Source organism: Diceros bicornis, chromosome 18, assembly GCF_020826845.1.
Source record: "Diceros bicornis minor isolate mBicDic1 chromosome 18, mDicBic1.mat.cur, whole genome shotgun sequence".
Taxonomy (NCBI): Eukaryota; Metazoa; Chordata; class Mammalia; order Perissodactyla; family Rhinocerotidae; genus Diceros; species Diceros bicornis.
In genome coordinates, this window is record NC_080757.1 from 1,232,215 (window position 1) to 1,257,389 (window position 25,175).

At 62.8% G+C, this 25,175-nt stretch overlaps 1 protein-coding gene across 10 annotated transcripts; it reads right to left on the reverse strand.

The window, feature by feature from the left end:
• Nucleotides 1–882: 882 nt before the first annotated feature.
• SREBF1 (sterol regulatory element binding transcription factor 1) lies at nt 883–21,556 on the reverse strand. Of its 10 annotated transcripts, XM_058559534.1 has the most exons (22): nt 20,907–21,189; nt 20,106–20,119; nt 10,234–10,268; nt 10,107–10,147; nt 8,168–8,599; nt 7,581–7,768; nt 7,358–7,495; nt 7,055–7,276; nt 6,275–6,389; nt 5,846–6,060; nt 5,412–5,613; nt 5,099–5,277; nt 4,556–4,817; nt 4,314–4,480; nt 3,942–4,110; nt 3,324–3,432; nt 2,921–3,030; nt 2,680–2,812; nt 2,340–2,505; nt 1,716–1,916; nt 1,507–1,618; nt 883–1,123 (listed from the first exon to the last, which is right to left on the reverse strand). In XM_058559534.1, the coding sequence occupies exons 1-22, from the start codon at nt 20,995–20,997 to the stop codon at nt 894–896; spliced, it is 3,531 nt and encodes a 1,176-aa protein (XP_058415517.1). In that variant the 5' UTR covers nt 20,998–21,189; the 3' UTR covers nt 883–893. The 10 variants fall into 10 exon arrangements, with proteins under 10 accessions (XP_058415517.1, XP_058415514.1, XP_058415513.1 ...); XM_058559531.1 differs by lacking the exons at nt 10,107–10,147; nt 10,234–10,268; nt 20,106–20,119 and adding an exon at nt 3,590–3,658 and having other exon boundaries at nt 5,403–5,613; nt 8,168–8,321; nt 8,418–8,599; XM_058559530.1 differs by lacking the exons at nt 10,107–10,147; nt 10,234–10,268; nt 20,106–20,119; nt 20,907–21,189 and adding exons at nt 3,590–3,658; nt 21,515–21,556 and having other exon boundaries at nt 5,403–5,613.
• Nucleotides 21,557–25,175: the final 3,619 nt, after the last annotated feature.

Here is a 25,175-nt window from a genome sequence, read left to right on the forward strand (position 1 = left end):
GGAGACAGACACTCCAGATGTGAAGGGACTCCAGGTTGTAGCCCCTCCTGTCACAGCAGATCCTTGAGGACACTGATTTGTCCTGCCATGTCATTCTGGGACCTGATAGGCATAGAAGCCGGGCGGCAAGAAAGGACAGCTGAGACCATAATGAGTTAGGGGTTGATATAGCTCAAACGAGTGGCCCAGAGGTCAGTGGGCTCCAGGTCAGGTCGAGATCCCTAGGCCTCCCATGACATCGGAAGGGGGAGTTTCATCGCTTATGGCGGGTGAGGGAGACAAGCCCAAAGGCCCTCCTCCGGGAGGGATACACTTCAGCTGAAGCGCCCACCCTCCTCGCCAAAGGAACAGAACCCAGATTATAAATAATTTTATTTTTTATTCTCTGTACAAAAACTTCTCAAACTATGAAAATAAAGTTTGCAAAAGGCAAAGTAACACTTGAGCCTCGGAGGGCAGGAGGCTGGCACACTCTGATCTACACTATGCACAGATCTCCCCAGAAGGGAGAGAGGCGCCTTGGGGCAGGGTCCCCTTGCCGGCCGGGAAAGCCAAGTCGGGCCCCCTCAGCTCAGTGAAATGGACCCCTCTCTTCCCTCCGGACAGGAGAGGCAAAAAGCCAGGGGCGCCGGCGGAGCAGGGCCCGGCCCCTGCAACCCCCCGAACGGCCACCAGAGGTCAGCACCATCCTGGCCGCCGCTCCGCGGGCGGTGGGACCGCGCCCCTTCCCACCTCCCAGGTCAAGAGGCAAAGTCCCCGAGGGTCTCCCACCGCCCCCCACGCCCCCGAGGCAGTGGAGTCCGCGGGTAACCCGGGCACACCGGGAGCTCCGGCGCGGCCTTCGAGGCTCCAGCCGAGCCCCAGGCCGGACGGCACCGGGGCGGCTCGGGGGTCTAGCTGGAGGTGACGGTGGTCCCGCCGCCCAGGCGCAGGAGCATCTGCTGGCAGTCGTGCAGCAGCCGGCGGTCGCCGAGCTTCTCGAGCGTGCGCGCCGCCTCGGCCAGCATGCCCACGCGCTGCCCGGGCGCCGACAGGAAGCCGGGCGGCAGGTAGCAGGACGCCAGCAGCAGGGCCTCGGCGTGCTCGCGCCGCGTGGGCCGGGGCTCCAGCTCCGCCGCCGCGCCTGCGCACACGCCGAGTCAGGGGGGCGTGTGGGGCGGGGGGTAGATTGCGGGGGCAGGGGGGTGGCGCGGGGCGGAGCTGGGGCCGGTCCTGCCCGCCTCCAGGCTCCAGCGCACGTGGGGCCTCGGAGCCCTCCCCAGGGCCTGTGCCTTAGCACACAGACCGGGGGTCCCGCGGGTGCAGTCGCCCAGCCCACAAAGGACAGCGGCCCCCCCGCGTTTCTCAGGTAAAGTCTCTCCATCAGGTAACAACCCCAAGCCCCCCCGGCCTGTTGCTCACACACACAGTGGCCCTCAGCATCCCTCACGCCCTGTCTGGGCCCTTCCCACCCGCGGCAGGAGGATGGGCCAGCCACCGCCCCCTACAAGGGCAGCCCCCTCTCACCTCCTTTGCCGCAGGGGCCTGCCCTCCTCCTCAGACTGCGGTCCAGGAGCTGGTGTGTCCGCGTGGGGCTGGCCCCTGCCATCAGCCGGGCAGTGGCTTCATGGAGGAACACCTGGGCAAGAGCGGGCGTTCAGGCCAGGCCCCCACTCTCTCCTTGCACCTGCTGCCTCCTGTCCCCATCGAGAGGTGAGGGGCTGGTGGGTACTCACCCTCCGCATGGCAGGCCGGAAGCTCTGCGCCAGACGCCTCAGGCCACTCAGGTCCCGTTGGAAACCATGCAGCTCGAGGGCAGAGGCCTGGGCCCCACTGCCCGGGCCCTGCGAGGCCTGGGCTGGTGCAGGCGGCTGCTGCCGGCGCCACAGGCTAGTGCGTGCCACAAGGAGCAGGTCACAGAGGAGCAGCTGCATAGCCTGGAGGTGGTGGGCAGGGGTCATGGGGGGCTCCAGCTGTGGCAGAGGAAGGGTGGGGGCCCGTGGTGCCAGGGGCCGGCTCCGGGCTGCACTGCCGAGGCACTGCACCCGCCTCACACACGTGCAATGCAACAGCAATGCACCGCGGGGCCGCCCGCCTCTCCAGGCCCCCACGCCTGCCACCTGCCACCAGAGCAGCCTCCAGAGGGCCCTGCAACACTGCTCACCCACCCCTCCTCCTGAGGCCAGAGGGATCAGCCATTCTCCCCTGGACCCAAGCCTCTGCCAGAAAGCAAGGCCGGCTGGTCCCCAGTCCTCTGCTATCGGGCTAACTCCACAGTGTTCCACGGCCCAAGGGGGAACATCCAAGGAGTGGAAAGGCTGTGACCCCCAGACCTGCCAGGCCCCTGGCCCCCCCCTCACCTTGTCAATGGAGTTGCCTGCTGGTGTGGCAGCCAGGCTGTCCTGCAGGTACCCACTGGCCTTCTCACAGAGGGCCAGGCTGGCCGGGCCAGAGTCTGCCTTCCCACGGCCCAGCAGGGCCCTGGCAGCCTTGAAGGAGTGCAGAGCTGCCCTGGGCAGGGGTCTCCTGTTGGGACCAGGGCAGAGGAGTGATGGTCAGAGCAGGCCACAGGCCCTCACCAACCTCCTCACTGCCCCGGTTCTGGCTGCACAGGGAAGAAAGGGCGGCAACCCCAACTGCACAGAACAAAGACCGGGGGTCAGCGGGGTGCTGGGGCCGGAGAACCTGGCTCGCACTCACTCAGACTCCTGCAGGGCACGGGGCAGGTGCTCCACCAGTGGGTACAGGCGCGCGGCCGCCTCCTCATCCTGCCGCAGCCAGTGGGTCACCACGGCCGTCAGCGAGGCCCACCATTTGGCCACCGGGTCTATGCCTGCAAGGTGGGGGGGGTGCTCCCTGAAACTCAGCTGCACTGCACTTGAGGCTGAGCTGATGTGGAGCTGGGGCTGAGCAGGGAGTCACAGGGGGCCTCGGGGCTCACCAGTGGTGGCGGCCATGCTGGAGCTGATGGAGAAGCTGCAGGCTGGAGCCCCGGCAGCATCAGAACAGCTGTTCAGCAGCTGCAGATACCCGAGGGCGTCTGAGAATTCCCTGTGGCAGGAGAGGACTGGCTGTCAGGACAGGTGGCAGGGGCCCCAAAAGTCATGGGGGCACCGGCCCTCCTCACCCCCCCACCAGAGCACAGCCTGACCTCGGCTCTACAAAGGACCACTGTCTGCTCCTGCCAGGCTGGTGGGAAACTGAGACCAGAGAGTATCAGATGCACCTGAGGCCACACAGCCAGCTGACAGTAGCCCGGCTCTGGCCTGGGTCCCACACAGGTCCCTGGACACAGTGATTTCCAGACTCCACTGTGGAGGGCTCCTGCCTCGTGGGCCACTCACCTGTCCCCATCAGCTGATCCAGGGCTGGGGCTGGGCTGGGCCACACAATTCAGCGCTCGCTCCAAGAGATGTTCGCGGAATAACTGTGTCACCTGGGCCAGGGGGTCCACTGTGGGGAGGGGCGAGTGAGTGGAGTGGCGAGAAGGGGCCCCACTCCTCCTCTCCACACCAAGGGCTCTCTGCTGGGCACACAGGTGGGCTTGTTTTTGGGACAGGTGAAAGTTGGTGGACAGACACCCTAAATGCCCTTGGAGAGGATAACCTACCTTGGACAGTGTCATCTACTGGGGAACACACCCTTTTCAGCTCTGTCCTTTCCCTGTCTGACCTCCTCACTGCACAATGATGCTGCCTGGAGTCACCTCCCAAATCCACCACCTGCCCCCAAGTCCGTCTCTGTTTGCTTCTGAAGAGCCCCACCTGAGACAGAGACCCAGCCAGGCCTTCCTGTTCCTGCAGCCCCACAGCAACAACAGACGACAGGGAACAGACCAGGGCGGGCAGGGACATCCAGAGACGCAGAAGCAAGACACGGGATAGGAAAGAGGATGAGGAATGGGAATGGGGGACAAAGAATGAGGCTGGGGACAGGGGACGGGCACAGAGGGGAGAGAGCACCTGGGTTCCCGGTCAAGCTGTACAGGCTCTCCCGCGGGGCACTGCACACGGCCCAGTCCCCATCCACGAAGAAACGGTGGCCCACAGGGTGGCAGAGCCACTGCATGGCAGGAGGCACTGAGCCGCTCTGTGCCAGGCAGGCCTGGCGGGCACTGCTCAGGAAGAAGCGCTGTGGGGGAGCGGAGCTGGGCTGTCACACTGGACCCAGGCAAGGGGGCAAACCCAGCCCCTGGGCTGAGCCCCCAGCTGGGCCCGGAGCCCACCCCATGACCAGCCGCCGCCTCCTGTGCAGCCCCTCGTCCAGGGAGCCATTGGGCAGAGCTGCAAAGACAAGCCCCCAGCCCTGCTCCCACCAGCCCACTGCCCACTCACTGTCAGAAAATGTAAGGCCCGCGGGAGACTGGTCTTGACCCTCAGAGCGGCGGCCACATAGATCTCAGCCAGCGTGGCCACGGACACGGTGTCCCCCGCGCACTCCACCAGGTTCAGGGCACTCAGCGCCAGGTTGGCGGCAGTGAGGTGCCCGCCGGGGTACTTCCCTGGAAGACAGGCGGCGTGAGGCTGCGGCGGAGCGGGACAGCGGGAGCCCCTCGGGCCCGCCCTCGCCGACATACCCATGGTGTGCAGCTGGTGCAGCCTGTGGTAGACCAGGGCTGCCTCCCGGGCACTGGCGCGGGCGTCTGCCTGCAGAGCGCAGTCCCCTTGTAGGCCCCCTGCCCGGCCCGCCAGCCAGCGGCCCACCCAGAGACGCTGCAGCAGGTGGCGGATGAAGTTCCAGAGCAGGCTACAGGCCAGGTCCAGGTGGGAGGTGGGCAGGGGCCGGCCCAGCGCCCGCAGGGCCAGCCACAGCTGCTGGGTGGCCTGGGCAAAGTCCCCCTGGGGATGAGGGTTTGCCGAGTGAAAAGTGGGGTCAGAGCATCCCTAACACACAACACCCCTCTGGCTCTGAAGATCCCTTCACCTCGGGCTCCCCACCATGCCCTCAGTGTCTCTCAGCAGCGCTGGGCTGGGCCCCCAGGGGTCAGCAGGGGTCTGAGGGATAAACAAGAGTGGGGAGGACAGGGCAGACTGACGGTGTGCCCAGGGGCAGGGAAGAGGGCTGCTGCCTGGGTCCCTGCCCTGCCCGCTGCCCCAACCCCCAGGGTCCGGTCCCTCACCCGGGCCAGGTCCAGGTCGGCCTGCTTGCGATGCCTCCAGAAGCGCACGGCGGGGCCTGAGTGGGGCCGCGTGACAGGTTCTCCGTAGACGAAGAGCAGCGCTAAGGAGGCTAACACCAGCAGCCCGTTTGTCAGCCAGATCAGGGGGGGCAGCAGCCACGGGGCCCAGCCAGGGCCATCTGGGGGCAGAGAGAAGGGCTGGGGGCACAGCTCCCAGGAAATCCAGAGCCACAAGCCCACAGGCCTAGGGTCTACACCCAAGTGTCCCCCTTCCCACCTCTCTCCCAAAGATGCCCATGCTGACCTGTCCTACCTCTGCCCTCAGTGCCCAACATGTTGCGCCCAGGACCATGGTTGATGCTGGTGGCATCGGAGGTGCCGGGGAGACCCCAGCTGCCCAGCAGAGAGGCCAAGGGGTTACAGGAGAGGCAGAGAAAGACGAGTGCGCAGAGGGCCAGGCGGGAGCGGTCCAGCATGGCCCGGCTGTGGGGGGACGGCAGCTGCTCTGGCTTCACCTGGTGGGGTGGGCAGGGGGTGAGGACAGAGCGGGTGACCCAGGGAGCACGGCTCAGGGAAGGAGAGATCAGCACTCTGCCCACCTCACCATGGGACCCCACAGGCTCCAGGCCTCAGTTTTCCTGTCTATAAAGTGGGAGGTAGGCTATACTAGGGCCTCTTCCTAACCCAGCCTGGGGCTCAGAGGGCATCACCAGGCGACAGGAAGGGGGCAACACTGCAGGGCCCGACCTGGCCATCCTCAAAGCCTGGGCTGTCGGGCTCCGAGTCGCTGCCGCTGCCGCCACTGCTCCTGCTGCCAAGAGACAAGGGGCTGCTCTGGGAGGGCGAGCCGGCATCTGAGGGTGGCGGGCTCAGCGTGTCCACCACCTCGGGCTTCATGCCCTCCCCGGGTGTGTCCGTGTTTCCTCCACTGCCACAGGCTGACACCAGGTCCTTCAGGGATTCTGTCGGCCGGAAAGGAGCAGGGCTGGGCTGAAGGCTAGAAACCCCATCCACCCAGAACAGCTTAGGGCCCTGGGGGATGGGGAAGTGGGGGTTCACCTAGCCTCTGAGGGCCAGGTTAGGGCCAAAGGAGGGGCTAAGGGTGCTTGTAGGGTCAAAGTTTAAGCAGGGCTGGAGGCCGGGTCAGAACCCTGGGCACTAGGAGCCAGAACTCACTGCTTTTGTGGGCAGCAGTGCGCAGACTCAAGTTCTCCTGCTTGAGTTTCTGGTTGCTCTGTTGTAGGAAGCGGATGTAGTCGATGGCCTTGCGCAAGACAGCAGATTTATTCAGCTGCGGGGGGTAGGAGGGAGACAGCGCAGGTGGCTGGTCAGGCCTGGCAAGTGGGCACCTAAGCAAGGCGGGCAGGGCTACTTTGCAACACAGCTGCCTCAGGGCCTTTGCACTTGCTGTTCCTTCTACATGGACTGCTCCTCCCCTAGTAGAACCTACCTCCCAGCAGGGCATAAGGATTAATATGTAAAATGCACACAATGGAGTCTCCCTAACTGCTATTATTATTACCCGCTTTGTGCCTCACTCCCTCCCTCCTTCAGGTCTTTGCTTGTGTATATCACCTTTGTGAGGCTTTCCCTGGCCACCTGACTCAGATTTGCAACTCTCACCATCCCTCTTCCTGCCTTATTTTCCTCCGTGGCACTCATCACCATCTGGCGTAGTCCAACACTTATTTATCCTGCTTACTGTCCCCCCACTAGAACGTCAGCTCCAGGATTTTGTCTGTCACTGCAGTCTCCCCAGTGCCTAGAAGAGCCCCGGCACACAGCTGAGCAGAATAAAAGTTCAGCTATGATGAACTTGAGCAGAATAAACGGCACTGGTCAGGCCCAAGTCGGCTGCAGCCCAAGGGCCTGTCTGGCCAGGCTCAGCCCCAATCTTTCTCTTCCTTCCAGTTGCCTCCCTCTGCAGGGTCACCCAGTCCATGCCTTTGCCCGCACCTTCGCCTCGGTGCCCACCACCAGGTCCTTGAGCTCAACGATCTTGTCATTGATGGAGGAGCGGTAGCGCTTCTCGATGGCATTGTGGGCTGTGCGCTTCTCACCACGGCTCTGGGCCAAGCCAGGGGCCTTGCCACAGGCCGCCAGCCGGTTGATGGGCAGCTTGTCAGGGTCCACTACTAGCGGCACTGTCGCCAGGATGGTTCCACCACTCACCAGGGTCTGCAGGGCCAGATGCGGGTTACCAGGCAGTCATGCATATGTGCAGCCCCCACACCCTTCCACCTTGCCCATGCCACTCACCTGCAAGGGCCCTGTCTGCACGGCTGTGCCAGGGGCCAGTGAGCTGAGACCCGCCGCCTTCACGGTGGCCCCCAAGTCGGTTTTCATGGTGGTGAGGAGCAGGGAGTCTGCCTTGATGAAGTGGGGCTGCAGCAGGACCTGGGGCGGGGAGAGGTCTCGGCCATGAGCTCTGAGTCTGGGCCAGGGGCTGCCACCTCCCTGACGCCTGACCAGACCCCCTCACCGGGACCTGCTGGATCTGCGAGGTCACAGTGGTTGTTCCAGGGACCACCGTGGGGGTGGCTGTGGCCGTCAACAGCTGCTGGGGAGCCGCACTCTGGACCTGGGTTTGCAAGGAGACGGGCACGACCCCTGGCAGGGAAGCCAGCGGCAGGCCAGGCAGCGGCTGTGGGGTGCTCCCTGGAGGGGTCCCTGCAGAGATAAAGGCTGAGGCTGCGGGCACAGGCTGCCCTAACCCACTTTCAACTCACCCCTCAGGTCCCTATCACCCTGTGACCTTGGATGAGTCACTACCTCTTGTAGCCTCAGTTTCCCCTCTCGACAGGCGCCACCCAGGGCCCTGATGCAAATGTGCGAGCCTTCCAGGCAGGCATGTGTCTCCGGAAGGGCAGCACTGATGTGGACGCCCCGGCAGAGCGGGTGGCAATGCACAGCCCCAGAACAACAAGAACGCAAGTAATGGAGTACTGGAGGCGTCTCCGGCAGCAGAGCTGAGACTCGACTTCTAAAGCCTGCGAATTCCTCTCCTAAGACTACAGGAGACCCTTCTCCCTGTGCTCCTGCTGTCCCCCCCTCCACAAGCCCCCTTACCTGTGGAGAAGCCTCCAGAGGGGCTGGGATAGCTCAGCACAGGGGCAGAGCTGAACTGTGGTGGGGCCGGGGCTGGAAAGCTCCGGGGCAGGAGGCCCGCTGGCAGGCGCGGCGGAGTGGCGGGCTGCAGGACAGTCAGCGGCACTGGCTCCTCCTTGATACCAGGCCCGGGGGAGAAGGCAGGCATAGATGGGTCCATCTTCAATGGGGTGGGTGCAGGCGGGGCAGGGGACAAGGGTGGGGGCGTCACCTTGGGCCCCCCCAGGAAGCCTTCAAGTGGGGAGCTCATCGTGGCAGGAGGTGGGGACACGCTGCCCGGGGAGCTGACATCGGGACTGGCAGGGTCTGTGCCTCCTCCTCTGCCCCCGGCATAGGGGGGGTCAAACAGGCCTGGGAAGTCGCTGTCCTGGTTGTTGATGAGCTGAAGCATGTCTAGGGAAGGAGAAGAGGCCGTGTGAGCGACAGTCAGACATGGGCTGGCCCCGTACAGGGCATCACACATTTGCACGCCCCTCATCCACACAACAGTCCACGTGTGAGCAATGCTATGGAAACAGAAAGCCACCACGTGAGCCCATGCTCCTGGACACACAGCCACTTTTTGGGCACCTGTGACATCTGGAGCAAGGCCTGGTGCTTCACATACATCAATCAGCCCCTGCAACGACTGGACAAGGTCGGTGCCACGTGGGCCAGGGCTCCACGAGGCCCATGAACCCACCCCACACCTAGGCTGAAGCAGAACTGGGCCTTGGGCCCAAGACTGCCAACCTCAGAGCTGCCATCACCAACCCATTCCTCCGTGGAACATACCAAGGCTTGGGACAGAGCCACGTGTTGGGCCAGCTGCTGGCCACGTGTGTGCCAACCAGTGTCTGCATGTCCTGGGTATAAGCCCAGACCCTGTCTGCAGCCAAGCCACCTTGGGACCTGGCCTCTCAGGGCTTCAGTTTCCCCTCTATAAAAACCCCTGCTGTCTGCCCTGCTCCTTCCTCCCTGTACAGACCGGCTCACACTCCTCACTGGAGCCCCAGCCTGGCCACAGGCCCTCTCCCCCAGCTGGCAACTAGCAGCCTGGCTGGGTCAGCCTGGGCCCTCTAACCCACTGGCGACACCCACTGGGTCAAAGTGCTCTGCAGGACCCATGAGCACAACCCTGGGAGCCCCGAGTGGCCTCAAGACCTCCAGCCTGAGCTCCCAGCCCTGCCCACCACGGACTGAGGTGGGGCGCTGGGCCAATAGCCCCCTTTCTCTTACTGGGCCTCAGTTTCCTCATCTGTACAACAAAACAGATTCAACCCGTTTGGGCAGGGCTGCCTCGAGGCTTTGCTGGGCAGGCAGCTGGCAGAGTGGGAACTCAATATTGCCCGACTCCTTCCTACTGCCAGGTGCCAGGCAGGAAGTGACTGCGGGAGGGGACCTGCCTACAGCCTCCCAGAGAGCAAGACGGGGCGCCAGGTGCAGCCTCCCTGGGTCCTCAGAGGCGAAGGTTTTGTGGCCTCCAGGTTTATGCAGATCAAAAGGCAGAAAGGACGGTCACGTGCAGGATCTCCTATCTCACGCTCGTCCTCATGAGCCCCTTTGACAGATGGCGAAACTAAGACCCTGAGAGGAACACGACTGACTCCGGGACTGCAGCCCGGGTTTCCACGGCAGGTCCCCCGCCCCCTGCTTCCTCCCGCGCTGCCCGGAAGGGAGCAGAGGACGGGGAAAGCCACCCTCTCCCTGCAAACGCTGGGGTGGGGGGACTAACGAGGCTGGGGGTGGTCCCCCGGCGCCCCGAGAGCCGGGAACCGGCGCGTGTCTCCTGGGGAACTGGCTCTTTCCCACGGGGGTTCCGCAGCCGCCGCACACACCCTCCCTCGGAGGGGACGGGGACGACAACCCGCCGCGGAGATGGAGGCTCTGTAATAAAAGGGCGGGGTCCTCCAAAAAGTACCTTCGAACGTGCAATCCATGGCTCCGCGCCCGCCGCCCCCCGAGACCCACCAGCCGGCCCGCCAGTCTCCGCGCCGACTCCACCTGTCCGGCCCCGGCCGCGCTTTAAAGCCCGCGGCCGCCCGCCCCGCCCCGCCCCGAGGCCCCGCCCCCGCCCCGCCCCCTGGCCGCGGACGCGCATGGGGTGAGTGCGCGCGGCCAATCAGCGGCCGCGCCGCCGCCTCCAGCGCCCCGCCCCGGCCCCGCCCCCGACGGCGGCGCGGGCTCGGGTTTCCCCCGCGGCGCTGAACGGGGCTGGGGTTACTCGCGGGCGCCGGCGGGAACCCGCTCGGCGCCGACCTCCGCCGGGGTTACTGGCGGTCACATGCCGCTCCCCCACCTCCGTCACCCTTCCGGGAAGGACCCGGGCAGGGATGCCCCAGCACCCCGGAGCTCTGAGTTGGAAACCACTGGCTCGCTGACACCCTGACAGGTCTCGACCCCGCTAAGCCTCAGTTTACTCCTCTAGAAAACGGGTCAGTCACGTCTCCCTCGCATCGAATGGGAGAAGTAAAGGAGATAACGGGTGCGGCGCTCGGTACCAAGAAGCGTCTAATTAAGGCCAAGGGCTGCCTGGTGGTGCGTGCGGGGAGCTCCTCCTCCTGGGGCAGCCCCAGCATGGGGCCACCCCCCACTCCGTGGACCCCTGATAACAGGTCACTGCCAGGAAACGGAGGCCCAGAGGAGGAAGGGAAACCCCTACCCCAAATGACACATCCAGGTAATACCTGACTCCCAGCACAGATGTCCCTTTGCAGAGGGTCCTGGGCAGAGATGAGGGCAGGAGGGGGGTCAGTGAAATCTGCCCTGCCCCCCGAGGTCTCTCAGCCCCCCAGCAGTCAGCAGGTGAAGCCTGACTCACATATTCACTGTAGGCTCCTGGAAGGCCAAGATGCCACCCCATCGTTGGGACAGAGGTCAGGAAGGCAAGGGTGTCAGCCCTAGGGTGACAGGCTCTGGGGTCTTTTGAGGGGGTGCCTAGGCCTCTCTCCCCTTCTGTGTAAGGTCCAAGTTGGACACACACAGATGAACAGAGCCTGGCCAGCAGCCCAGGTTGCCAGCTCAGGCTTTTGTGGCTAAGCAGACCGACCACCAGCAAGGCCCGACCCAGCCTCCACCTGTGGCATCAGCCCCCTCCTCCTGCTCCCAGTCTCCTGCAGCCTTGGCGGGGGGCCAAACCTGGGCAGGCAGGCAGGGCGACTGAGCAGACAGTGTTGGGGGCTGGAGTCCCTCCTGGCCCCTATCGCTCTCCCTCTCCAGGAGCCTAAACCAGTAGACTCGGCCTCATCTCCCTGACTCACATCCAATTCCCCTGTTACCAGGTCTGTCCACGGCCCTGTGGGGGTGCCAAGGGCAACAGCATTCTCCTCTCGCACCTCCACCTCCCTCGCTTCTCAGCCTGTGGGTGCTCACTCTCCCTTACCCCTAAAAAACAAAACGACACATTGCAGTTGGGAAGGTCCTGACGTCACCTGAGTAACTCAAGACAGGGAGGACACTGAGCCCTGGGTTCCAGGACGACTTGCAGAAGCAGACCATCACAGCTCCGTTCCGTCTTTGCTGTGCCCCTGGCCCTGAGCCCAGGATGCGGCAGGGCTGACAGGGGCCAGGCCAACCACCCCCGAGGGGTCGAGCCTGGGCCCTCCCCTTTGTGCCCCATTCTTCTCTCCTTCCCTGTATTTGCTTGCCTCTTTCTCCATTTCTCATGTCTTTGTGCCCTGCCCCCATCCCATCCAGACTGAGGAGTAAGAGGGAGAGGACAGTCACTCACTGACCCCCTGATGGTTAGCAGGGGTCAGGAAAGGCTACTGAGGGGAGGGCTGGCCTTGGAGAGAAAGAGGGCCTGAGGGCCACGCGGCACCCAGGGGCACCCGGCCAGCCATCCCCTGAACTCATGGCCTGCCCAGCCTCCCATCTCACTCCCCTGGGGGGCAGGATCCGCCGGCGATTTCCGCAGAGGCTGGGTGCCAGGGCTAAGCCTGGGGGTGGGAATTCTGGAGCCAGCCCCGCAGCCACCCAAGAGATATGGCCAAGCGGACGGACCTTCCCTCTGCCCCCCACTTGCTGTGCAGTCCCTAGCCGGTCACTCCCCCTCTCTGAGCCTCTACCCCTGGTGTCCAGAGGGAGGGATTCTGGGAGAGCACGTGTGGGAAGCACCCCCCACTCAGAAGGTCTCAGCAAACCTCGTTCCCTCTGCAGCAACTGGGATGGTCGAGAACTGGAACACCAGGTAGCGCGTTGCGCTCCATAACCATTTGATGGAGACTGTTTCTACAGAGAGTTAACAGGGCAGGGACTCGGGTGAGGCCAGAGAGGCCTCCAGGGTGCACAATTCAAGGAAGCTCCCCTCCTGCCCCACTCCAGCCCCGGCCCTGGGAGCAGGACGGCAGGTCCCAAAGGCTGGCCGTGGCTCCCAAGTCGTGGGCCATCCTCGAGCGAGCACGAAGGCAGACTCAGGGCGCTGTGGCTCCTGCGCGCACTCTGCACACAGGAGGAAGAGGAGGCGCAGACTCCAGGCGTTGGTGGGCCCATCTCCCAGCCCTGCATCTGTCACCCTCCCTGCCCCCACTCCCAGCCTAGCTGCCTCCTCCCCCCCCCCCCCCCCCCCCCCGCCTGATTCTATCAGGATCCAACAGGAAACCTGACTCCCTCCCCCCACCTCTCTGGCTCTACCTTCAAACCTCCCTCTGAAGGCAGATGTGGGGCAGCCTCTTATTCTCCGGCCTGTTTCCTCTGTGAGGCCGTGATGGAAATCCTGGGAGGACCCTACACCACAAACTTGCAGGGCCCAGCGCTGACCATCACAGAGCCTACAGCCCATCCAACCTGCGTGAGGCCTTGAACGCCAAACAAACTCTGTTTGCATGTATCCCAGGACAGGGAGCTCACCACCTCCCCCACAAGGCCTGGTCCATGAAGCCCAGATCTGCTTCTCTGACAATATCTATTGCCCTTTCCTAAGTGCCTACTGTGTGTCAGGCTGGTGCCAGGCATGGCGGGGTACAGGGACACAGCACAAAGACCTTCCCTCATGCAGCTTATGTTCCAGTGAGGGAGACCAACGGTTTGCAAATACGTGGAGGAATGTGGGTGCAGGAGGTGGTGAGCACCATGAAGAAACTGAGGCAGTGTAAAGAGAGTGTGAGGGGCCACTGCAGGTGAGGCGGTCAGGGCAGGATTCTCTGAGGAGGTGACATCTGAGTAGAGGCCTGAATGAAATGAAGGAGTGGGCCAGGAAGAAGGAAGGACATCCTGGGCAGAAGGAACAGCAAGTGCAAAGGCCCTGAGGTGGGAGCGAGCTTGGTGTGACGTTGAGACAGCGAGGAGGCCAGTGTGGCTGCAGCAGAGGGAGCAAAGGGGGGATGGAGGGCAGGGAGGCAGCCAAGGAGCTGGGATTCCAACCCAGGTTTGTCTGCCACTCGAGCCAAGGACACCAATTCTCCAGGGAATGGGCAGGAAACAGACCTGCAAACTGTCCCAGGCAATGCAGATCACAAAGGCTGCACGATTGTGAGAACAGTCAATGACGTAAAGCAGCGCCACCACACAGGAGGATGTGGAATGTGGCTCATGGGACCCCTGGAGCATTCCACCTCTGCCTGCTCGATGGAGGGCGCAGGGCGGGACAGGGGGCTCACCCAGCTGCTGCCCCACCAGCGCCTCCTCCATCCTTCCCAGGACTCAGGTCGGCAGGTTCGTGTCCTCAGCCAGTCATGTATGCAATAGGGGACAGGCTGCCCTTTGTGCACGCGGGGCTGCCCAAGGGTGCAGGTGTGTGCCGGCTCTTCCTGGAACAGGATGGGCCCGTGGCTGGAGCCCCAGGTGCACCTGCACATGGGCCCTCTAGACGGATGAGGAAACTCAGGCTCAGAGGGAGGCCACGTGCCCGAGGTCCCACAGCTGCCAACTGGAGAATCTGGGACGCCAACCAGAGCCCACACTCATCAGCGCGGCCTCCCAGGGACGGGAGAGCGCCCCCACTCACGCCTGGCTCTGCCCCCGCGTGCTGGTCGGGAAGTGAGCATAGAGCGCAGGCATGGAGAGGAGGCCGCATGAGCTCTGCAAGGCTCCGCTCCAGCACTGCCTCCGCTCAGAAGCCTTCCTAACCACCCTTAGAGGCCAGGCCTCAGCTAGGAGCCCCTCAAGGCAGGGCCAAGGCCTGGACCAGCTCTGCGACGGCAGCATCACTCAGCACGGGGCTGAGCACAGACGGGACCAGGTCAGGGTGTATGGACGGCCAGCCACCACCCAGTCCCAGTCTCCAGCCGTCTGAGTCCCACTGCCTGAGCCCTCGCCATGCCTAGTTTCCTTGTCTGCCTTCTGAACACATCACTCTTTAGCTATTTAAGGCTACCAGGCATTTGCCCAGGCTGTTCCCTCAGCCAGGAATGCCCTTCCCACTATCTTTTGTCCACCTGGCAAACTCCTATTCCTCCTTCAAAACTTGCTCTGGTGTCACCTTCTCAGATTCTTCCCTCATCTGTGCCACTCCACATGCCAGCTTCCAATTACATGGACCGAGTGACCCTGAACATGACCTGTAAGATGGACATTAAACCAGCTGCTGGTCAGCCCCGGTTCAGACATCTTGTCCTGGGTGTGGGCTCGGCCTCACACTTATCATTCTGCAGCTGAAGAACAACCCATGGGCCTGATGCATGGCAATCTGGGGCACAGACCCTGCTGCTGAGCATTGTTCCCAGTCTAAATAGTAGTGCTGTGCATTTCTTTATAGAAATCACATCTATCACCCCCTTTGGGGTTGCTTCCCTGCAGCCTGTTTTAAACCTGAAGTAAGTGTGTTGGTTCAAAGGCAGCGTGCTGTTTTAGAGCCGCCAGGGTGCTCTCTGGAAAAGGTAAACCCCTTATAACCTCCCGGCCGTGTGTCCCATTTCCTCATAGCGTCACCAGCACTGGGTTCCTTGTTTTTATTTACTTTCGGTTGCTTTCCTTAGTCCCCAGAGCTGTGTGACGGGAACCTCACAGGGGCTTTCCTCTGCATCTACGAGGCTGCCTTGAGGTCTTCCGTGCAGTGAAGCATCGACTGTCACCAGAGGCTCAGGAACACTGCTGCTCCCTGGCCCTCCTCCACAGCTGGAAACTGCGCTTCTTCAGCAGGTTCTGCCTGGGAAGCAAGCCCTGCTGGGCCTGCCCCCCACCTGCGCCCCACAGGCCCCCAGCTCCTCAACCCTCCTCAGCTGCACTGGGCCGGGACGACACAGGCTGGGCCACAGGGGGCTGCGGTGAGCCAGGGTCTCGAGGCCTCCGCTCCTCATCTGCACACGGGGCGAGGAAGTGACATGGCATTTCTAAGGTTCCCTCCAGCCCCAGTCTCTTTATCTCTTTGGTAGCTAAGGACAGGGTGCTTGCTCCCCAGGGGAGAAGTGGGGGCAGGGCCGAGGGGCTCCCCATTGGCCTTGCCCAGCCCCACCTCGTCTCCCATGCAAAGACCCAGAATCACCACATGGTGGACGCTCAGAATTGGAACCAGAGCCTAGAACATCCTAGAAACTTTCAACACAGGCTCCTTATGTAATTGCTGCTAACATTTGTTTAGCTAAACATACTAGGTGTCAGGTAAACGATGATACTAACTGGCACTGGTCGAGGGCCTGCTATGTGCCATGTACTGCTTCAGCCCTTGACCTAAAGGAGCTCATCTGATGCCCACGACGCCAGGAAGCTTGTTCTGTGACTACTCTCAGGACACGCATGAGGCTAAGCCGCATGTCCATGGTCACACAACAAGGGGTGAATCTGAAGACCCCTGGGCTCGGCCTTCCAGCTGCAGGGAGAATGGAGGGGCAGCCCGGGGTGTGATGGGGGGACAGGCTCGATGGGAGATCGCAGGCAGGTCATCTTGGGGCGGGGCTTGAGCAGGGCTCCAGGTCAGGGTGGGCCTCTCCAGGCCACAAACTCTCCCAGGCAGGATGGGCCCCAAACCTGCCCCGCCTCTCACCACATCCCACACCCAGCAGCGGAACCATACACCTGCAGCCAGCCTCAGAGACCCCCCCGCTTCCCAGGAGGCCCCTAGTCCGTTTCTAAGGCTCCCCCCTGCCCTGACACAACCCTCTCTGTGGCGCTGCGTGGGCCGTGGGTCTCACAAGTGAGCGGTCCCAGTCAGGCCCAGGGTCAAAGGGCACATCCACAGGAGGCAGGAGACAAGGCCAGAGATTTCTCCAGCCAGTGCAGCCATTCCCACTTGGGCTGCACCTGTCGTTGGGGCAAAGTCTAGATCCCAGGCCTCTGTCTGGCAGTGACCCCTGCCTGGGGCTGACCTGGTCACTCGGCATGTTTGTGTCCAGTGAGGTGACCATCGGGCAGGAGGTAACTCCCAGCCGCCTGCCTGCCTGCCTCCCTGGACCCACTCCCAGCACACTGCTCTCCATCCCCCTAACCCTGTCCCCTCAGAGGCATTAGGGCTGGAACCCATGGGGGCTCCAGGGCAGCAAATCTTACAGTCTCCATCTCCTGCTTTCCAGGGGAGGCCCCTGAAGTTCAGAGAGGGCAAGGTACCTTCCCTAGGAAAAACAGCAATTCACGGCCACACTGGGAGGACACTCTGCTTTCTGCTGCCCTAGGTTGGGCATGCTGGATACCAAGAGGCAGAAAAAGGGATGGGAAGGGGAACATGACCCATGGGAGAGGACTCTCAGGCTCTACCCCGAGGGGCTCTGGACACGGGAGGGAGAGAGGAGGGACACCACCCAGGGCAGAGTGTGTCCGGGGCATGGAGGTGCCTGAGGGGGAAACATCACAGGAGGGGAGGTTTGGCAAACCTTGCAGGTCTGGAATGCCATGCAGAGACCAGGGGCACTGGGGAGCCACGGTGGCTTGGGAACTGAAGAGCTATGCGCTGGGAGCTGGGCAGGAAGCAGTCTCAAGCTGTGTTTCCTAAGGAGGGCCTGCGCTTGGTGGGAGCAGGGAGAGAGCCGGGCATGAGATACCGTGGGGAGAGGAGCGGGGTGGCAGAGTGGCCCCCAATGTGTCCTCTCCTCCAGGCCTGGACCCAGAAAACGGCCAAGCGCACAGAACTCAGGAGGCAAGGCCCCCCGTGGTTGATTTAGGCACCTTGGGAGGGACCCCAGGGCTGGGAGAGCACCAAGAAAGCAGTGCCCAGGGTGAGGTGGGGCGAGGAGAGGGGAGGCGAGAGTCAGGAAGGCTGCCCCAGCTCAGCAGACACCTGGGGTACGACAGACGGAGAGCGAACCCGCAGGTATCCAGGTAGAGGGGGACAGCTGTGCCTCCAGAGCCCAGGGCGGCCACTCAGCCAGGCCCGCCCCCGCTGCGAGATGTGGAGGCCCCGACCAAACTCCTTCTCCATTCGCCCCTCCTGCACTTAAAAGCATGTGCAAGAACTGACGAATTAACCAGAGGGGAAGTGAAGACCACGTGAGCTTAACAATAATCCCAACCCATGTATAGGACTGCGTTCACGGCCCCTCAGCCCACAGCTGCCGGGGGCCCCAGAGCACAGAGCAAGACAAGGAGGCCCGGGGGGGATGGAGTTCGTTAGAGGTCACAGCGCACGGCAGCCAGGGAATGCCTTCACCCACAGAACCAGGGACTCATGGGGGCAGCTCCCCCCAAAAGCCAGCTGTTCACATGACAGAGGGTTTGGCTGAGGCGGGCGGCAGGGCCGGGTGGGGCTCCAGGCCCTGGGCTGGCTCCCTGGTGCCAGTCCTCAGTCTCATGACTCAAAGGCTGCTCTGGGCTGGGAGGGGGAGGAGGCCACATGGCCTCTGACCTCTCTATGACCCACTCCCAGACACCCAGCATAGCCCCACGTGGAGCAGCCTCCTGGGTTCCCTGCTCCATTGCCCCTTGCCCCTACCCCCACTCTTAGGAGCCAAGCAGTTAAGAGCATGGGCTCTGGAGCCCACAGCCTTGGTTTGAATCCTGGCTCAGCCATGTTCTGCCTGTGTGACCTTGCACAAGTCACTTAACCTCTCTGTGCCTTAAGGCACTCATCTGTAAGATGAAGATCATAAGTCTCCCCACTCGGGGTTGTTGGGAGGACTCAGTGGTCAGCACAGTGCCTGGCATACAGTAAGTGCTCAATTAGTGTTCCCTATTCGTGCTGTGACCCTCCACCATGGCTGTCAGCGGGAACTCCTGACACACAACCCCAGCATGGCACAGCCCTGCTCTGACCCCCCAGACTCCCCACAGCCCCCAGCTCCCCAGCCTGGCACTCACAGCCTGCCCGGCCCACCTCTCAACCCTCACTCCTTTCAGGGGCCCTGCCCTTCCCACCTCCCAGTAACCTCTCTCTCGAACTTCCAGAACCTGCCCAGCTCCACGGTCAGGGTGATGCCTCAAAAGCAGGCCTGGCCTCTGACCAGCAGTTCCCTTCCCAGAGCCTCCATTCATGGAGCTAAACGAAGATCCGTCCAGGCCAAGATTGGCTGCGGGGTGTCCATTGCACACAGTCTCTGAGCACAAACAACCTAGATGGCAGTCCATGGAGACCGAGAGGATAAACCAGGGAACCTGAGTGCTGTTTGGCTGTGGACACAGAACAGAACAGGCTGCAATCCGCCATGCGCCAACAGACCCTGTTCTAATTTATAGACATATGAAGAAGTGGCCTGGGGCTGCGGTGGCCAGGGAACAGCTGTACACAGGCATGGGGGATCTTATCGGGGTGATGAAAATGCTCGACAACTGGTGATCGTCACATGACTTGGTAATTTTCCTAAAACGCATTGAATTATACACCTTATGGTGGGTAAATTACACCTCAACAAGTTTTATTTAAAAAGTGGATGCAGAGTGTGCAGCCATTCCAAAAAAAATGTACATACACACGCACAGGAAATAATCCCCCCCATAGTTAACAGAGCCGATCTCTGGGTGGTGGGTTTAAGGAAGATTTTATTTTCTTCTTTTTCCTCACTTGCACTTTCTAATTTTTCTACAATGTAAAGAGATTAGTTATGTAATTGGGGAAAAGAACAGAAAGTCTGGATAAAAACTGAGAAATCCTCTGCTGCAGTGGGCAAACTTCATGCCCACCCCAGCGAGACGCCCCTGTCGTCCCCTTTCCCTCACAGACCAGAGCTGGGGCCAGGTCTGCTCTCCAAGTGCCCCCATCCCCAAGAGCTGCCCAAGACTGGCCTCTGGGCCTCGGGAGGTAATGTTTCTATAAAGGAGTCCATGAGACAGCGCTGTGCCAGACCCGTGGCCCGGATACACCTACTCTGATGTGACTGTCCCAGTTCCCTGGGGAAGGGAAGCATTTGCATCCAGAGGGGGAAACTGAGGCTCAGAGGGTGAGCACAGTCTCCAGAGTCAAGTCCTGACTCAAAGCCCATCTCCTCATTGCTTGGTCCTGGCACCTCTCGGGCTGCACCCACTGGGCCCAGTGCTTGCAGAACCCTTTGTTGAGTCAGGCTCGGACCTCCCCAGGGCCTGGGGTTTTGGGGGTCATCACTCCAGAGTGCAGTGATGGGGAAGGCTGCTTTGGAAAAGCCCCACAATCAGAATCTCTCCTCTCGGGCCCTCCCCTAGCTCGGCCCCAGGGGAAGGTGAGCTGATAAGGCCCGGGCTGGCAGCCAGCTGGCTACTCTGCAAGGCTGCAGTAGGGCAGGAGGGGGTGGCTATGATGTGCCTGTTTTGCCTAACCCAGGGTGGCCACAGGCTCCATGGACATATCCATTCAGGTTGTGTGAAGTTTGAGTTCTGTGCTCTTGGCCTCAGTTTCCCCATCAAGTGCAACTCAGCCAGTGTTTCTGAAACTGCATAGCACCCATGGAGGGCAATTTGCTGGGGGCTTCGATTTGCCCTGTCTACAAAGTGGGGCAACAGCCTCCTAACTGGTCCCTGCCGCACCATCGTCCCCAAACCCCCTCTCTGTATAACAACCAGAGTGATGCTTCAAAAATGTGAGCAAGCCCAAGCCGCGGCCCCGCTCCAGTCCTCTTCCCGGCCAACCAGGGGTCCTCTCTTGGCCCACCTTCCCAACCTCACCTCCTGTGCGCCCCTCTAACTCCTCCAACGCAGGGCCTTTGCCCGCGCCGTGCCCTCGGCCTGGAAAAATATCCTTCCCTGCTGGTCGGGCTAACTCAGTTCTCAACCCAAAAGTCTGCGCAGAGAGGTCTCGCCCCACCCCTGCTCCACCCCAAGGTGCAACTAATTTCCGTTTGTGGGTTTCCTTGGTGATCTTTGTGCTCCCAAGAAAAGGGGGAGCTCGGGCCGGACTGTGAACCCCAGCGCCCAGGACGAGGCCTGATGTTCGGCAGATGCTCAATAAACGTGAGCCGAAGCGAAGCTCTTCTCCGACTGGGAGAACCGGACCCCGGGGCCAGCAGCGCGAGGACTCGTCGCGCGCATGCGCCAGAGCTCCTGCGTCGAGCTGAACTCTGGGGCCGGAGGGAACGACCGCGAGTAACCCCGCGCTGACGTCACGGCGGAGCAGGGGCGGGGCCTCGGCGACGCCCGGGTCCCCAGCTCCCGCCACGGCCGCCGCCGGGCTGAGGACTCGGTGGCCGCGCGGAGCCCGGGACGCCCAGAGGCGCACGTGCCCCAGCCCGAGACCCCCGGGAGCCGGCGCGCCGCGCGGCCCGAGACGGCGGGGCGCCGCGGACTGGACAGCGAGGTCCGCAGCGCGCTGCCCCGAGGCGCGGGGACGCCCCGCACACGGCCCGGGGCGCACGGCACACGGCACGGAGCCCGCGCCCCGCGCGCCCGCCCGGGAGACAAAGGCCCGCGCCGCCCGTGTGCCCCCTCGTGCGGAGCCCCGCCGACCCCGACGCACCTTCGATGTCGGTCAGCAGCGCCGCGTCCAGCTCGCACGGCTCGGCCAGCGCCTGCTCCAGGGCCGCCTCGCTGAAGGGCGGCTCGTCCATGGCGCAGTCGCCTCCTCCGGGCGGCCCGCCGGCCCGCCGCCGCGCACAGACTTTCGCAGGGAGCGCTGCTCCGTGGGCCCCCGCCCCGGCCCGCTGCCGCCGCCGCTCCGCGCGCTCGAGGCCCGCCCTGGTCTCACTGATGGCCCGGCGCCCACGAAAAGTTGCTCGGAAACTGGGTTCCCTGGCGGCGGCTCCGCAGGGCCGGCGGGGCGGGGCGGGGCGGGGCACGGCGCGGGAGGCCCCGCCCCCGGGGGACGGCCCGCCCCACCTGGAGAGAGCTGGGACCGCTCACGGGTCTGCCCCGCAAACCCACCCCCAGCAGAGTGCCCTCCAGTCGTTCATTTGATCCGGCCCCTAGCAGGGCAGACTGTGGCCGGCTGCTGCGGGAGCTCGGGCAGCCACGGCCCCTCCCTGGGCCTCGGTTTCCCCCGCACCAAGCAAGGGGGCTGAGTGGAAGCCCCAGGACTGAGCCCGTCCCCGAGGTCTCCGGACTTGGGGCGGAGGTGTCCCGACAAACCTCCCTTCCTGGATCTGGCTCTTCAGAACAGGACAGATCCGTCCAAGTTACAGCTCTAAGACCTGCTGTGTGGCTTCGGGCCAATTGCATCGCCACTCGGCCTCAGTTACCTCGCTGTAACTGGGGCTTCAGGATGCCTGTCAGCCTGGCTAGGACGGTAATGATGACATGGAAGGAGGCTGGGCTGTGAGATCAGCCCGCCCCTGCTCAGTCTCCTCAGATCAGGCTGGCCTCCTGAGGAGGAGGTGTCCGAGGGCAGCCTGGCAGAGGCTGGAATTTCCCGTCCAGACTTAATCTGGTTTCCTCCCAGATCCAGCTGTGGGGACGGCAGAGGGACTTGGGGGCCAGTGGGCCAGTCCAGTCCCTGGAGGTAGGCTGGCCTCAGTACCCAGGAGGACAGGAAGACCTGGAGAAGCCTGTCCAAGCTCGCACAGCACCTCAGGGACAGCCACAGGGGTGGGCCCCGGGCTCTCTGACTCCAAGCCTGGTGCTGTCCCTGGAGCAGTGGGGTGGGGGCACGAAGAGGCGGACTGTGCTTTAGACCTGAGCCAGGTTGCCCTAGATCATGACAGGCTGGGGTCGGGTCAGAGGAGGCAGCTTGGCTGGGGAGATGGCTGGAGACCAAACCCCGGGACCTGTGGATTGGGGACCAAGCTAGGTGGCAGGGGAGGGGTCCGAATGAGGTAGACTGAGATAAACCAGAACTAACATACAGGTATCCGAAAGCGGTAAGGCAGTGAGCTCCCTGTCCCTGGAGGTATGCAGGCAGAGGAAGTCACCCTTGGTGGAAGGCAGCCAAGGAGACTTATCACAGGTCTGGACCGCCAGGCCCTCCTAGCCCCCAGCCTCAGTGAGTCAGGCCATCCGGAATATGCCTTGCTGGGACTGCAGATATAGCCTGTCTGGCCACGCCCTCTGAGGGAGTAAAATTAGTGGCGCACTTTAGAAGGGGGGTGCCCGGGCCAAGAGAGGCCTTGGAAGCCCAAGTCCCTGGGGCTCAGCCTGGACACGCAGCTCTCTTTGTTCCCCTCCTGGAGGTAGCTGCTGTGGAAAATTACCCAGAACAGGGCAGCCGGAAGCTGTGGGGGTCTCCAAACCACATCTCCCCGTGAAGTGGCCCTCTCAGGGATCTACCCAGGGCCTGGCCCCTCCAGATGATCTTCTGCTGGGGAACACAGAGGGGTCTGGCTTCTCAGCCCCCTCCATCCTGCACCCCCTCCCCAGGCCCACCAGCCCAAGTAGTAGCCAGGCACCCAGGAGGCCTTGGGAATCTGGTGACTTCTCCAAACATTCCGGCAGCCCTTCCGAGGGAGAGGAGTGAGGGGAGGCCGGGAGCTGAGTGAACCCTCAGGTCCACTTTCTGCCAAGTCAGGAAGCTGGTCTTGCTTTTCCTCCTACTTGCTCTGTGACATGGAACCACTTACTTCACCGTTCTCAGTCTCAGCTATTGGATCTGTTAAATGGGAATAACCCTTCCTGTGGTCACTCTGCAGAGGCAGGTGAGGTATGTTGAAGTCATTGTCACAGCAGACCTGCCTCACTGTTCTTTAAATGATTTACACATATATAAAGAGCATGGCTCAATAAATATGCGCTCCATAACTGCAGGGGTTAGGGGAATGAGGGTATGGCAAGGTCAACAGGAGACCTGCAGTCCAAACTGGAAAGGCCAGCTGGAACTCCAGCCTGGCTGAAGGCCCCCATGGGGCATTGTCCGGGGTGAGGGTGCTTTAAATCTTTGCCACCAGAGACAAAACTTTGCTCCACAGTCTGAGATTCCCAGGGCAATCCTCAAGGCGAGGGTGGGGAAAGCCAGGCTGGGGGCCATGGTTCTTCACGGAAACCTGTTTCTCTTGGCTCCTCCCCCTCAAAGATCCCGAGACCCCCAAACAAGCCCCTCAGGCCCCTCTTGGCTGGGGAGATCTGAGCTGGGGCCACAGGCCGTGGTGGTGGCCCTCTGTCCTGGGGTGCCTAGGAGGGGCGGGAGTCCCAGCGGCCGAGAGCGATGCTGCCGCCTGTGTCCGCGCTGGCTACAGCCACTGAGCGCTCACCCGCATTAACCATTTGTCCCTCCCAACAGTCCTGGGAGGACCGGCTGTTGTCGTTCCCACTTGACAGATGAGGAAACCGAGGCACGGGGGGTGAAGCGACTCGCTCCTGGTCCTGTCAGGGTCGGGCAGTCTGAGGAGCGGGGCTGGCCCCCCAGCCCGCCTGCCGGGCAGCGGCCGGGCACCCGGGGGAGTTGGGGCGCCGAGCCAGACTGGCCCCGCCCCCGCGGGCCGGGGCGCAGCCAATGGGCGCCGGGCCGCGAGTGGGGTGACGCGGCGTCAGCGCGAAGCTCCCGGGAGCCGGGCCCCGGGTCACGGGCGCCGCGCCCGCTCGCCCGGCGTGGGGGCGGGGAGGGGCCGCGTGCGGGCTGGCAGGGTCCGGGCCCCTGCGGCCAGTTGGGCCTGCTCTCTCCGCCGGGCCTCCAGGCCAGACACCTGGCTGGGACTGCCGCCAGGTGTGCGTCCCGGACACCCGGGCGCGGCTGACCCGGGACGGCCCCGCCCCCGCCCGCGCCCCCGGCGCCCCGGCTGTCGGGACCGAGATGCGCCAGCGCCGGGGCTCGGCCCAGGTCGCCCAGACCAGCCTCTGCCGATCTCGGTTTTGCCAACTGTGAGATAGGGGTTCGCGTCTCCCCCTCTTCCTTCCCTGGGCGTCCTAGAGACTGAGAGGCATCTTCTGTGGTTTCCGAGCCGTTTGGGGCAGGTGTCCAGCGCGGGCAGGGCCTCTGCCAAGGCCGCTCGTTGTGCCATGTCCTCTATGCCCAGCTCAGGGGTGGGTGGAGGGGCGGGCACGAAAGTTGCCAGGGCTGCCGGCACTGGGCAAGAAGGCTGGGCTTGACCCCAGGGCCACCCCCGCCCCCCTGCCTGCCCCCGTTTATCCTTCATTTCTGCAGTAGCTCAGCTGGGACCTGCCCAGGTTATGGCTGAGCGGCCTAGGCAGCACAGAGCCGGCTGGGAGCCTTGGGTTCCCCTCCCCACCCCATTTCTCCATCTGGACGTAATGGAACTAGACAGCCATTGACGTGGATGCTTCTGGTCCTAGATGACCCTGTATATTCCAGGTTGGCCTCTGCTGTGTGCTGGGCAAGTTATTTCTAGCCCTCTCTGAGCCTCTCTGGGTCCACTTTGCTACGGGAGGCTCACTCACGGTGGACACTTCCAGGGTCATCGTGAGTCACTAACAGACCCTCCACAAAAAGCTAGTTCAACCCCAAAGTCTGTTGCACAGTGAGGGTGAGGCTCACAGGGGAGCATTTGTCCCCTGGGGGTAACCGGCTACTGGGGTGAGGCCAAGTGTAGATCAAAGGGGAGTCACAGAATGGGGGAGTTGAGTTGGTGGCAGGGAGAGTGAATGGGGACCCCAGGCATCATCTGGCCCCCACAGGCTAAATCTGACTCTACATGGGTTCTGATTTTGAATTAGTTGTCAAATGTAGAAGGTTTCACCTGAAGGCTGGAGTTCCGGCTTCTCTTGAAAAATGGAACTGTCGAGCAACACTGGACTCGACAACTGAGGCCCCTGGAGCCAGGGCTGTGAGCTGCCCCAGGCTCCATCAGCCCCTGCGCGCCACCCCTGGACCTTGTCACTCATCAATGAGGGTAATAAAAAGGCC